The 13,740-nt window shown below is 53.1% G+C and overlaps 4 protein-coding genes across 4 annotated transcripts; 1 reads left to right on the top strand and 3 right to left on the bottom strand.

Annotated features, from left to right (window-relative positions):
- Window positions 1–1,291: 1,291 nt before the first annotated feature.
- Window positions 1,292–2,408, bottom strand: NCS57_00036100 (uncharacterized protein; the record flags this gene model as incomplete). The annotated part of the gene is made up of 2 exons (XM_053050447.1): window positions 1,292–1,882; window positions 1,932–2,408. 2 exons carry the CDS (start codon window positions 2,406–2,408, stop codon window positions 1,292–1,294), a joined length of 1,068 nt encoding a protein of 355 aa, XP_052918962.1.
- Window positions 2,409–2,987: 579 nt separating this feature from the next.
- NCS57_00036200 (Required for respiratory growth protein 9, mitochondrial) lies at window positions 2,988–4,049 on the bottom strand (the record flags this gene model as incomplete). The annotated part of the gene is made up of 1 exon (XM_053050448.1): window positions 2,988–4,049. The coding sequence occupies exon 1, from the start codon at window positions 3,957–3,959 to the stop codon at window positions 2,988–2,990; it is 972 nt and encodes a 323-aa protein (XP_052918963.1). The 5' UTR covers window positions 3,960–4,049.
- A 1,902-nt stretch (window positions 4,050–5,951) lies between these two features.
- On the top strand, window positions 5,952–7,666 carry NCS57_00036300 (MPAB-Lcp-cat domain-containing protein; the record flags this gene model as incomplete). The annotated part of the gene is made up of 3 exons (XM_053050449.1): window positions 5,952–6,326; window positions 6,376–7,134; window positions 7,310–7,666. The coding sequence occupies 3 exons, from the start codon at window positions 5,952–5,954 to the stop codon at window positions 7,664–7,666; spliced, it is 1,491 nt and encodes a 496-aa protein (XP_052918964.1).
- A 1,430-nt stretch (window positions 7,667–9,096) lies between these two features.
- Window positions 9,097–10,095, bottom strand: NCS57_00036400 (uncharacterized protein; the record flags this gene model as incomplete). Its single annotated transcript, XM_053050450.1, has 1 exon — window positions 9,097–10,095. Exon 1 carries the CDS (start codon window positions 9,853–9,855, stop codon window positions 9,097–9,099), a length of 759 nt encoding a protein of 252 aa, XP_052918965.1. The 5' UTR covers window positions 9,856–10,095.
- Window positions 10,096–13,740: the final 3,645 nt, after the last annotated feature.

The following is a 13,740-nucleotide window of genomic DNA, read 5'->3' on the forward strand; positions in this document are numbered from 1 at the left end:
CCTCACCACATGGTGTCTCGTTCAACTGCTTCAAACCATGCAAATTGGACTCCACGTGTAAGACCAGCGCAGGCACTCTTCCCTTGCTTATCCGCATAGTACTGTAGCTTTGTAATCCGCTCCCATTAGCACAAGCAAGGGGAGAGAGACCAGACGAACCCGTGGCTTGAAGCCATACGGGGTCATGACGTTCCACGGATCTTCTTGAAGTTCAAGTTCGCGGTTCTTTTAACTCTATCCCTAACCTTCCCAAGCCTGTCACTCTCGGTTCAGCCTCCGGTGACGTTGACGCCTGCAGAGTCCCCATGCCTTGGCACACCCACGGACCTCCTTTGATCGCGGCTCTCGTTTTACTCCCCACGGACGACTCAGACTCCCTGCAGCCCAACGGCCGTTCTGTATACCCTCGAGCGCCCGCAACTGCTGCAGATGTCTCCTCCCATGGCTCAAAGCGTGACCTCTTCCTGTCCGATCCCGCCCAGGATCACGCTTCCCCGAGCCAGTCACGGCATTAACAGAGGGGCAGCTTTCGTCACACCACATGCTTTTTCTCAAAAGCCCAGTTGCACAACGCAGGCGTCGTGTGGTCTCGGACCAGGTTCAACGGTTCTTTGGCTTGACTATGTGGCACCAGTTGTCATAGGGCGCGCGGTGTGTGTTGCAAGCCACGTTACACAGAGGCTCCGGCTAGGGCAGCAACTAGGCAACTCGTTGTTTTACCTTGATGAGTAGTTTTCGAGTCTTGCCGTAACAAGTAGTTGGATAGGTAAAAGCTCGACACCATCTCGCCGTCGTTGTCTTCCTAGCGGAAGATAGGGATAGTTCTTTCGTCATACTACGTAGTAGTTCTTTGTTTGTTGTGCGGGACGGCTCTCTGACAAACCAGGAACCAACTCACCCCCTGAAAAATGGCCTGTTCTATCAGTTCGGCCATGGAGAAATTATCAAAGTAATCCACTTTTAGTTGAATACGACATGATATTCTAATCATCATCCTGCATTTAGAGGTTCAGTTTGAATGGCTGTCGACGGAGACTCTCGGGAGACTATGGGGAGATAATGGCCATGAGCAATACACAACCCCTGAACGTCCATTGCATCACGATCTGTCTTCATGTGGATATCTACAAGTACATGGACTTAAACAAAGCTGATCCAGCAAATGCCACGTCTTTGGCCTTGCAACAGCCTTGTAGGGTCTAATACATTATCATTTCTATTCCCTGTATCCGTATCCCTCTCTCTGTCCCCCGTTCCTTTGTCGTCACAGATCCCGGCGCCAGCGCCGATTTCACTCCAGCTTCTGTCCACGTCTTCCAACAAACGTCTTCATGCCACTGTCAACGCCTGCTACCCACCGCGCAATGACCTGCACTCCCACGGGCAGCACGTTGAACCAGTCGATCCATCTGGCGTAGAAGGGCATTCCAACGGTTGCGCCCCTTCCGTTGTCAATGGCCGCCACGATCTCCTTGGTGACGTCGACGGGTTCAACGACGGGTGCAATAAACGAGTTGGGGGTCTGAACACCGTAGAAGAGAGGCGTGCTCAACTGGCCGGGCGTCACGAGCACGGTACGGATCTCCGGGTGGCTTTCGCGCAGCTCGGCTGTCAGTGATCGGTGCATCGCCGTGATTCCTGCCTTTGCGGCCGCATAGTCTGTCAGTTGCGCGGCGCCTACGGTGCCAATGACGGATGAGATGTTGACGATTGTACCACCGTTTCCGCCCCGAATGATGGCAGGTAGGAAGGCCTTGAGGCAGTAAAAAGGTCCAAGGAGGTTAGTGGTGAGGCTCTGGTCAATCTCGTCCAGTGACAGGTCCAGAAGAGTCTTTCCAACCACAATGGCAGCGTTGTTGATGAGCACAGTTGGCGTGCCGAGCTAAAGTCCGATTAGCAATGTATTGGATATATCGAGGCCTTGAACTTACATCCTTCTCGATTTCGAGGGCAACCTTGGCAACCTGATCCTTGTCTCCAACATCACACTTGTAGTACGTAACACCCCTCGCCTCAGTATTCTCCATCTCATTCACATCCAGCACAGCCACCGTCGCGCCGCGCATACCGTACACCTCAGCAACCAGCAGACCAAGCCCGCTAGCTCCGCCGGTAATGACGATAACCTCCTCACCCAAGTCTACCTCCCTGGGGATGCCATGGGCGATGCGCTGGTTGATGATGTTGGCCATCCAGCAGAGCGTGATGAAGGTGGCCCAGGCGATGGAGGCGATCATGGGCGGGGCATCCCACTTGACCGTCTGGGCACGGAAGCAGAGAGGAATAATCCAGCAGATAAAGGGATGAAGGAATGTCGTGTTGAGGACCTTGAGAATGAGGTCAATCGACATGGGCGCAAACCATGATTCGCGCTGGGGAGGGCGCGGATACTGAGCGTTGCCTGGCATGATGAGATGAGGCGACGTGAGCCGTGGCACGTCGGATGAGAGATGCTAAGTGAGGGAGGTATTACAAAGACACAGAGTACACCAAATCTGTGCAAAAGTGAGTGTGAAGGAGTTAAAAAGGGTCTCCCTGTCCAGAAGGAAAAAGGCCAAGATGTGAGACGAGGTTGGAGTTTGACTGCGTGTTAGCATGTGGCACTGAAACCGCCTGCGTCTCTAAGCGCGGAGCTCCGAGCGCCCCCTGTCGCGTCGCCGCCCTGAGCCCACTTCAACCAAGAGCCTCCAAGCTGGCAAGGAGGTAAATTCAACAACATTCGATGAATTAAATGCTGGGCGCTTGGATCGATATTGAGGACCTATCAAGTATAAGGCGTCCTTCTAGCTACAACCAATACCCAGCTACCTCCTGGAATATGACGAGTGGTTAAGAGCATCAAGAAGGTCCAGACATCGGATGAAAACCATCTCAACTTTTTTATTGTACAACATTGATGGATAGTAGGGTTAGTTTACAACTATTTTACAGAACCAGCGCCGGTCTATATGCAAAGGCTGGAAATCATGGTACTCATACACACATGTTCATGATCTACCCCTCCCGGTTCGAGGTCGATAACCTCTATGAACCTCTCGATCGTCCTGCTCCTCATTCTCTCGGTTGCGCTGAATAGCATCTTGCCTCCAGGCGTGATAGCTGGGGTCTCGCGCAACACCCTCTCGGCGCCATTTCTGCGGTGGCTTGATGCCAAGGGCCGCCTTCTGCTCCCAGACATCCTTGCCACGGCGGAACCAGCGCTCCTGTCGCGATTCCTCCTCCTTGACAGAGGGCTGCCACTTGCTCCTGAGGATTCGACGGATCGCCTCGGGCGATACTTCAAACTTTGTCGCCAGGGCGGCCGTCGTGTAGACATCGGGGAACTGAGCGTTCAACGCGCGAATACCGGCCAGCGCATCTGGGGAGAGACGCTTCCTCGGACGCCATCCTTCAGGGAACTTTTCCTTCAGAGCCGCCTTCTGGGCCTTCCACATATCCACTTTTGACTGCGGCTCGCCTGGTGAAGGTCCCCTGGGCCGCTCAGGGCGCTCAGGGCGCTCAACAGAGGCACCCTTGAATTCTCTCCGATGCGGGCTGCTTGTTTCCCTCTTCACATTTTTGCTCCATTTTGCACCGTAGGAGTCGACATTCTTACGAGGCTGGTATTTGGGGGTTGCTGGTGTGGGCAAGGACTCCGACGAGTCTGGTGTTTCGGTTGGATGCTCGGGTTGGGGAGCCTCGCTGCTCACGGCGGCAGATTCCTCCTTCGGAGAGGAATTGGTATCCGAATCTGAGCTGGCCAGAGCAAAACTTGCGCTGGAAGTATCTTGGCCTAGCTGCTTTGACACATGAATGGACCGAGCTTGTCGCGACAAGGCAAAGTGATTCTGATAGAGGGCAGGTCGTGTGGCGGACGCGGGAAGGCGAATGAAGGAGGGCGAGGCTTCAAGCTTGTGAACTTGAGATAGGCCTTGGACAAAGATCCTCAAGGGCGTGACACGGCATGTACAGCCCATCATGACAGGCGGTGCCGGAGCGAGTGATTGAGACGATAGCAAAAAAAGTCGGACCAAATCTGGAAAAGAGCACAAGACTCCATCATGAGCGAGCAAGGGTCTGACGGTGGGGGCAGATCAGTCAATTGGAGCTAGTCTCATTTTAGAATCTCGGAATGAAGTAGCTCCGTTGTCCGGTGCCAAGCATGAGCAGCAACCAACTTGCATGTGAAGGGGGAATTCAGGTCTCATTGATTTGTCCACCCACCATGGCCGTTATGCCGGTACAGACGCAAGACCACCGTTCGTCAAGCAGTGAGACGGAAATGCAAGCCTTCCGTGCTTCCGCGAACCCTGCCCGTATTCGGTCTGCGTTTCAAGACACGACAGACCCGGCATAAGGGCTCCAACTTCAGCCATGGCACACATGTTGGAATCCCTTCCTTTGCTTCTTCAACCTGGGATTGTGATGCATCACCTCTATTCGTGTAGTTGACCCGTCCAAAGACGAGACATTGACAACTCTCACTGGCCTCTAGGATGCTCCTCCATGGAGTTGCAGGAGACCAACTGGCCGGCCCGCTATGGGTCCTTAGTGTTGGGTGGTGTCATCTCCACGCAACTAGTCGTTGAGCCATGGATGCAAATGCAAATGCAGCTGCGAGAAGAAAAATAACTTGGCAGGTACATGGTTTATCCCGCACTCCAGGGGCCAGTTCCCGTTGCTTTTCTTGGGTCCTTTGGCGAGGGCTTGCAGTCTCTGGACCAACAACAATTGCAACCTCGGCCGGACTGACACAACCCCTTCTGAAATCCATGGACAATATCATGGGCGTCATTATCACCCAGGAGAGTCATCGATCTTCTACGCTATACGGAGATCTACTCCGGGCACACGAGCTAACGGGCAGCCACCCGTGTCAATCGATCACCGTTAGTTCGCCCCGCAAACAGGTCCCTGCCCGAACCAAGAGGGAGGGAAACTGTCACCAGCTTATCCTTGAGGGCTACCGTAGGTAGTCGGGGGGCTTCGCTTAAACAACCCGTTTATCCATGCCAACCACGTCAAGATGCTCGAACAAGACCAGGTCAATCATCCCTGTCCCGGGCCAATTTCAAATGTCAACCTGCGGTGCCGCTCCGAGGACAAGGTCCACTTCAAATGCTGCGCGGTCTGTTGTGTGGACGTCTATGGGCCTAGGAGGGACTGTCTAGTTTATGCTGCAGCGGAATGGCTGACGAGACGGGCTCAGGAACTCTCTGCGCTGAATGGTTACCTTTCCTGTGGAACGCACGTCTGAATCAAACAATGTCATCCATGCGCCCGGAGAGGGTCTTGTTTCTGCCAGTTCCCTCGCGGGAACAGAGGTGGACTCGATGGGGACTCTTGTCGCCGCCCTAATGCATCCGGTTGGCCCAGACTCGCACTCTTCGACTTTACAAGAAGGTGGGAGCACCGTCTTGGTTGCGGCATGTCTCTCCCGGAACTACGGCTGGCCTATAGGAGCTCTCCCTGACAACCTAGCACGAGGGGATGCCACTGTCTCGGGTCTCTCCTTAGCCCGAAGGACCTTGGCCGTCCCTTTAGATCCTGATAGGCATTGCCGCCTCCTGGCTTCTGATCTCCGGTCTGTCTCGTCATGGCCGGCTCCTGTTCTTCTATAGCCGAGATTCCATGCCTATTCCTGGCCTCCCTCGCATTGCAACCTCTCCACTCGCCTGCCATTTCGCCCTCGCTGTCCAGTGGGGATTGATTCAGTCGTTGTCCACCAGCTCCATCGAGAACATGCAGACCGACGGGAGCCAGGATGTTGAGGTTTTTGACGGTGATCCCGGCACATCCAAGGGGTGGCCAGGTCGCGACAAGTGTCCGCCGTCATGTGCCGAGTAGTCCTCGTCATCAGTTTGTGAAGATTCCCGGGTGTTGGTTCTGGGGGTTTAAAGTCTGTCAAGTCCCTTCCTGTTTGATCCTCTCCTGGTCCTGTCTGGTATCAATCTCAATCCTCTTTCGAAATCATGTATCCCCACTCTCACATGTCTGAATTCGATGACTTTAGAACTGTCTGGGGTCATGAATTTTACTGGACTTCCAAACACAAGACGGCACCTGAGATTTCTCACTTGCTCTACTCGTACGACAAGTTGGCCACAGACGCATTGGACCGTCTAGACGAGTTCTCACCGCCGACCTCGAAAGCATGGAGGTGTCCTCATGGTGCGGGAGATGGCCAGAGGGACCTCTATGTTCTCCTTCAAAAGTACGCGGACTCGGATGAGGTTCTGGGTCAGCTATGGGAAGAGGTCTCGACAGTCCCCGAGTGGGTTGACTGGGAGCAAATTGAGCGTGGTCAACGTGTGGTTTACCAGTACAGCGCACAAATTCTTCTTGGGGTGAGTAAATGTCGTTATAAAGAAGTAATACTTGCTAACTATGCCGTAGCTCTTATACAAGTCACTATTGGGCGGAATGGGCGCATATCGTGTTGTCGAAACTCTCTCAAGAACAGGAGGATTTGGAGTTCGAGTTACCAAACGCCGTCTTTTGGAGACACTGCAACATTTCATGGAAGTTGTCGAAGACATTGACGCTGTTAAGCCTGGTGGAAAGGGCTACGTCTCGTCAGTGCGGGTTCGATTACTACATGCGGCAGTTCGACGTCGGCTTATGCAACTGGAGCACGAACGACCAGGCTATTTCGACATGGACAAGTGGGGAGTGCCGATCAATGATTTACACTCGATCGGCACTATTTCCGTTTATTCGGTAGCCATTATTTACATGGCTCTTCCACGACAGGGCATCCACTTGACGGATCAACAGATAACCGACTATCTTGCACTATGGCGTTGGGTCGGATACTTGCTGGGCACGCCAGTGGACTGGATGGCCACGCCAGCGCAGGCCAAGGCCATGATGGAGTCAGTCATGACATCTGAAGTGGCACCGTCGGCCAACTCTCGCATCCTCGCCAACAACATCCTCACAGCCGAAGCACGTATTCCGCCACTACACGCACCCCGCGAACTTCTCGCTGCCCAGGCCTACCAACTCAACGGAGATGATCTAGCTGGTGCACTAGGCATTGAGAAGCCTGGATGGTATTACCGTGCAATCGTTTGGGTGCAATGCGTCGTGCTCTACTGGCTGAGCTATACTTACCCCTGGCTGCCGACTGACATGCAGAGGAGCCGGGACAGGGTACGTACATGATCAGCACAACACAGACGACAACACATCAGCAACCATTTCCCCACCCCCAGTTCTAATTTGACTTCTATCATTGAGATGTGTTGTCTCTTTACCCCTGGACCCTGCATCTGGGGATAGGAAATACGAGACCAAAGGAGCAAATGTGGCTGACGCTGTGTAACAGAAATTCAAAAGCTTTGCGCATTTCATGATCCACAGCAAAAAGATTGGCGGAATCGGCGAATCCACCAAGTTCGAGTTCCAGTATCTCCCGCGCATTGGCATGCTTACGGAGCTGGGACACCCCGAGGAGCCGGACGAGAAGGAGACCGTGTCGAGTTCGGGCACGCTAAGATTGATGACACGCCATTCAAAGATGCCCATCCGGGCTGTGCTCGTAGTCGGGACAATAGTCGGGGCCGTGGCCGTGGTCAGCCTCGCCCGGTTCGTGGGCTCATCGTCGGGCTGGCTGCGAGGCGTGCCGCGCCATCTGCTCTCGTCAGTCATGGCGCAGACGCAGTTGCTGCAAAGCCTTGTGTGACGAATCTTGTTTATTATCTCGAATCATTATCACAGGGCACGAGGCGAACTGGAGTTTGGAAGACACATTCATTTAGGCATCTCATTTTTATTTAGTCAAGAATGGTGAGGAAGGCTGTGTACGTCTAGTGACCTACAGCAAGACAGGCAGCAAGAGTTGAACCCATCCAACAACCCAAGTATCTCAATATCCATCTGAACCATCTGAATCATAATGAATATGACCCGTGCCCTCGCATGGCATGCATTCTTCCCGGACATATCTCGTCCCGTAGCATTCATTACACTGCAAACTCTTCCTCCCGGTTCCGTTGCACTGCCCACAGTTGCGGTTCCGGCAGCATGGATACTGAATCTCGCCTTTGCCGCGGCACTCGTGGCATTTGGCCCTGACTTCTCCGCTCCCTCCGCAGTCGTCGCATCTGGTCATCTCGTCAAGAATTCGGCCTAGTCGGGCTTGGTGAGTTGGCTCATCTAGAAGCGAGGTGGGAGAGCGCTCACTTGCAGTGACGGTTAGTCTGAATCGGTAGGTAGACTAGAAGTTTAGTTATTGGAGTTGGTTGTATAGATATAGATTTATCTTAGCCAAGTAGGTAGACACGGACTGGGCCTTATAGTTGTCACTCTCTTGCCAAAGAGGCACCTGCCTGGCCTCAGTGATAGGGACGTTTGGCAATATGACGTCCGAGGCTTTGAATGTGCAAATTGGTGTTATACCGGCATCCATTCATCAGCCCATCCGGCGTTGTGTGGGTTTCCGGATAGCTTCAACGACACGGAACTTTTGAGTCCCCAGACTTGGACAGGTCCGCTCCAACACAGCACAGGTGCAATAGTAAGGGAAATAAGAATAGCTAGCAATTTTTTCTCGATAATTCTATTCGAATTAATCCCTCTCGAGCGTCTTCTTCTTCTTCAAAGTTGCCAGCTGAAGTAGTTTGTTACACACGGAGCCTGATATGCGCAAGTCACAAGGCCCTCTGATGGAGGTCAGCAATCATGCACAAGTCCTATCGGTCGAACGGCATCAAGTCGCCATTTGCACATTATTCAAATCACAAGCAGTAGACAAAGCAGGCAGAGTTTGGTTTCAGATATTAATATTTCCGAATAGCTATAGTACAGAGGCTCCTATCTGGGCCAACCAAGCAAAGACCGAATACGGTACTTTGCCGGTGTAGATAACCCGCCAAGTCTGCAATATGCAGACAAAAGATAATGCTTGTTTTTACCCAACTCCAGCGATACAAAGAACCAATGCTGAAAATGCTCCCGTACGAACCGTTATGAAAAAAAAGACCCGCTCGATCCTGTCACCTGCCGAACCCTCCCGTGTGTCACCGATCCCCTGTGAAACGCCTTAAAGACTAGAAAGAATCTGTTGCATGATTCTCGATCTATAGATGCTCATCCCGCTGCTAGTCAAGCCACTTAGGCGTCGCTCATAAGCTCGACAGGTGGCCGGGCAGTGTGAGCCATGATGGGCTTGGTAGGCTCTACGGGGCTGTACTCGCAGGGCTCATCGGTCATGTCCTCGACAAAGACGGCGGGCATGCTGCTCTCCTCGTTGGGCTTGTAGATGAGCGTGGAGGAGCGCGAGCGCGTGCGGCCGGGAAGAGCAGAGTCGGGAGGTGTGATGGGCGAGCTGGCATCGTCGTCGACGGGACCGGCGCGGTGGTGCAGCTTAGCCAAAGCGTCGGCCAGGTCCTCGGCGTGCACGAGCTTGTTGGGAGCGTCCTCGAGACGGTCCTCCCAGCCGTGGGGAGGGCTAGGAGGAGGAGAGATGAAGAAGAGCTTGCCGGCGTCGGGAAGAGCGAGGTGCTCATCTCGCTGATCGACAGGTGTAGGCTTGCCAAAGTAGACGCGGCACTGCTGACCCATGATAGCCTCGTTGTCCCAGATCTGTCGGACGGCGATGGCGGCCTGCTCGTCGTAGAAGGAGACGACGATGCGTCGGAACGACTTGAGCGGGGAGAAGGCGTGGATGGTGGCCGATTGGGAGATGAGGTCGCGGATGACGTCGAGGTTCTCGGGGAGGAAGATGGCCGGGTCGGCGAGGTTGGTGAGGAGGAGGGTGTTTGAGGGGGGCGTGGGCGGGGTCATGGGCGGGATGGACGAGAGGTCGAGGGTGAGGTTTGATCGTCGCGAGGCAGACGAGGAGGAGCGGGAGTGTCGAGGTGAAGGCTCCATTGTGGATGTGGATGTGATAGTTGAGGGAGAAGTGGTGAAGTTCGTGGTGTTGATTCTAGACTGTTGCGTCTGTGTGACTGTAACTGCAGCTGTAGTCTGGGGTGTTTCTTGGTGTAGTTGTAGTTGTAGTTGTAGTAGTTGTGGTGATGTTGTCGGTGTTGTTGTTTGAGTTGAAGAAAGTGCAAGTGTGGTGATATGGGCGGCTATTATATCAAGCCGCTTACTGACCTTGCATCTCCCGAAGACGGGGCAAAAAGAGAGGCTTAGCTTAGCTTAGCGGGAAGAGGGTTCCATCTGGTGGCCACGTACAAGCAGGGGGGCGCGTGTAGTGCTGCATGTGGGGGCACGGGCCATCGAAGGCTGTGCTCTCTTGGTCTCCACTCAAGCAACGGGTTGCCGCCCTTGGACAAGGTCACGGTCACGGCCACGGCCATGGCGATGGCGATTCTCTCCAGGGGTGGCCTAGAAACCTTAACTGCCCACTTCTCTACAGCAGTACATGGACACGGGTGAGTACGCCAGGCTTGCGATTCAGTTGACAGAGGCAGTGCTTCAACAAAAAATTTGCCAGATTCTAGAGCCGTCCAGAGCTCGCTCCTACGGGCCATCCCCTATGTTCATGGGGTCACACAGGGGGCAGTGAAGCAAGTGGAGAGATATTGGATCAACCCGAAAGCGAAAGAGGCCTAATAGCAAAAGCAGCAGACAATTCACTGCCCCCATACCCCGTCTCGAGACTTGTTGTCCTGTCTCGAAAAGGCGCCATCTTCATCTCTACTACGGAGGCAGGCCCAAAAAGTTTTGTCCTGCCAAGAGGTTAGCGCGCCCCACCAAAAAAGCAAGGAAACTGTGTCATCAGCTCCCCCACCAAAATTGTATGTAGATCTTGCTCAGCAGCTTTTCCTTCGATTTTGCCCACCAAGCCGCTTTTCGCTATGGCCCCAAACACAGATATTGCAACCCGTGCCTTAGTTGTGGCCCTTAAGGCACCTTGTAGCAGTAAGACTACTGCTCAGGTAGCTAGTATCACAGGGCTTTCAACCCGTCAGGTCAACCGTATCTATGCACGCGCAATTGAACGAGGATTTGACCCAAATCTCGTACCGCTGACCTTACGAGATGAATACCTTGAAGATGCACCTCGATCTGGCCGGCCTTCGAAGCAGACGATAGAGACGAAAGACCTGATTATCGCCAAGGTTAGCCGGGACCGCTTTGGAAGGGAGAAATCAGCTGCTGATATTGCGGGTGAGCTTAGCTTGCAAGGCATCAATATCTCCCAGTCAATAGTCAGATCAATCCTCAAGGCGTCAGGCTACCGCAAGACCAAGCCGACGAGGAAGCCTGGATTGACGAAGAAGATAAAGAAAGAGCGGCTTGACTGGTATATAGCCCATCGCGACTGGACTATAGAGGATTGGAAGAATGTCATCTGGTCAGATGAAACGTCAATCATCTTACTACACCGCCGCGGGGGCTATCGCGTGTGGAGGAAAGCCGACGAACGCTTCCTCCGCAGCTGTATTCGCGAGAGGTGGAAGGGCGCCAGCGAGTTCATGTTCTGGGCCGCCTTTTCGTACGATAAGAAGGGACCTTGTCATTGCTGGGCACCAGAGACTGCGAAAGAGAAGAAGGAAGCCGCCGAGGCGGTGGAGAAGATGAATGAGGAGCTTGAGCCGCTGATGAGAAGTGAGTGGGAGATTTCGAATGGGATGAGGAGGCTTCACTTGCGGCAGCTGCCCGGGCCAAAGCCACAATGGAAGTGGGATAAGGGGCACGGCAAGCTGACGAGAAGCTCGAAAGGAGGCATCGATTGGTACCGCTATCAGACCTCGATCTTGATCCCGAAGCTGCTTCCTTTTGCGAAGGAATGTGCCAAAGAGAGGCCCGGCACGATCGTACAGGAAGATAAGGCGCCGGCACATAGTCATCATATTCAACAGCGCATTTATGACCTCTTTGAGGTTCAAAGGATGCTTTGGTGCGGCAACTCGCCTGACCTCAACGCGATTGAGCCTGCCTGGCCGTATTTGAAGAGGGCAACTACGAAGAAAGGCGCTCCGAAGAGCCGGCAGGAAGCTATTCGAGCTTGGGAGAGGGCTTGGGCTGAGCTGCCGCAAGAGAAGATCCAAGCCTGGATAGAGAGAATCCCCTCACATATCAGAAAAATCATTGAGCTTGAAGGAGGAAATGAGTATAAAGAAGGCAGAGATATTCCTCATAGTAATTGGCTGTGAATTTGCTGCTTCTGATTCGCCTGAATTTTCGTGGGGCTATGTGGCTTTTAGCGCGGGACAAAACTTTTTGGGCCTGCCTCCGTACACACACAGACACCCAACCAACCCCCTGGAAACCTGCATGAGGCTACTGCACTTTGCTCGTGCACGTCAACCCCAAACCGACGATTCGCTGCGCTACCTTTCTTCACTCCAAAGGTTTCAGCGTCTGTGAAACTCGAAAGACATTTGCTTCTATTCTCACTCTTAGATAAGCGCTGAGCAAAGAAAGGATCAAACACGATAGTCTCAACAAGGGGCTCTTTTTCGTTTTGACTACGAGTCTTGAAGTTTCACATCCGGCGCCTACAAAGCGCCAGACCAAGTTCACACCCCAACCGCCCATGTTCCCGGGGATCCCCCACGAGTCAAAAAATTGGGCGCAACCAGTCGTAGGCTCTCGATGATCGATGACCGTCCAAGACTCTCTACTCGAAGGGGGCTGTGCAAGAGAGGGGTGAACAAAACATTTTATTTCCCTCTGAGGGAAAAAAGATTGTTGAAGCGTCTGGACCGAAGATGCCGAGCACGATTACGCTCATGTCAAACTTCGCCCAGCTTATTCAGACTATAGAAACAGTCCATGCTCCAACTCGTGGCTGAAGGGTTTATTAAACGAGATTGCGAACGTCGTGACAGCCTCAACCGCAGCAAAGAATACGCTTCTCCGCAGTTCTGGGCTTGTACTCTCTTAGCTTTTTGCCAAGACATTTGGCCTCTCTGTACCAGCACAAGAGTTGTAGTGTCTCGGGATACATCCCCCCCGAGCGGGGTTCGAGGGACCGCATGTCCGCATCCATCGTCAGTTGCACCTTGGGGGGTTAGTGATGGGCGGTGAAGGATACAAACCAGACGGTAGGTAGGCGAAACTCGGCCCATCGAGTACTGCCGAGGTATGCTACACAGGAGCTGTGCCATTCAGTCAAGTTCAGCCTAACTGCCTCTCCAGCGGCTAAGCCATGAAGAATGGAGGATATGTAATATCTGCCTTGACAACTTGCTGAGAAGCCGCAGTACATGACTATGGAATCATGAAACTCCGCCTCGACAACATTGCTATCGCTCTTCAACCCCCGCAATTTCGAGTTGCTAGCGTTATGCGCGTATCCACCGTCCAATACTCGCTGAGCCTGTCTGGATGGGATTTTGAAGGGTTACAGTACGACCTGCAATCATGGCAGCACCTATTCCGCAATTGCGCCCAAGCACACACAAGTCCCTCGCCTTCTCATACCTTCCTATTGCGGAAGTCGGTTCATCTTCAGAGGTCAGTCCGAGACAAGACGTGTAAATCGCCGATAGATGGGTTTTACGGGTAAAAGGGACTAGTTTCTCAAGGAATGCCCTGAGATTTGTGTAGTCTATGAAACAGCTCTACGCTTTCATTGACAGTCAAGCACTTTTGTCGATCGTTATCCTCATCTTGAATCAATCTAAGCTCTCATGACGAAGCCATGATTCAGCGTGTATCAACCAACCTCCCTAGGTTTCGGACAATTACAAGATTCCGCATTAACAGAACAACTCTAATCGTCGAACAACCCGAGGTTAATTCCAAAGACCAATAAACCGCGGAGGAATGCTCATCATCGAGGTTGGAGACCTCCCT

This window comes from Fusarium keratoplasticum, chromosome 1, assembly GCF_025433545.1.
Source record: "Fusarium keratoplasticum isolate Fu6.1 chromosome 1, whole genome shotgun sequence".
Classification (NCBI taxonomy): Eukaryota; Fungi; Ascomycota; class Sordariomycetes; order Hypocreales; family Nectriaceae; genus Fusarium; species Fusarium keratoplasticum.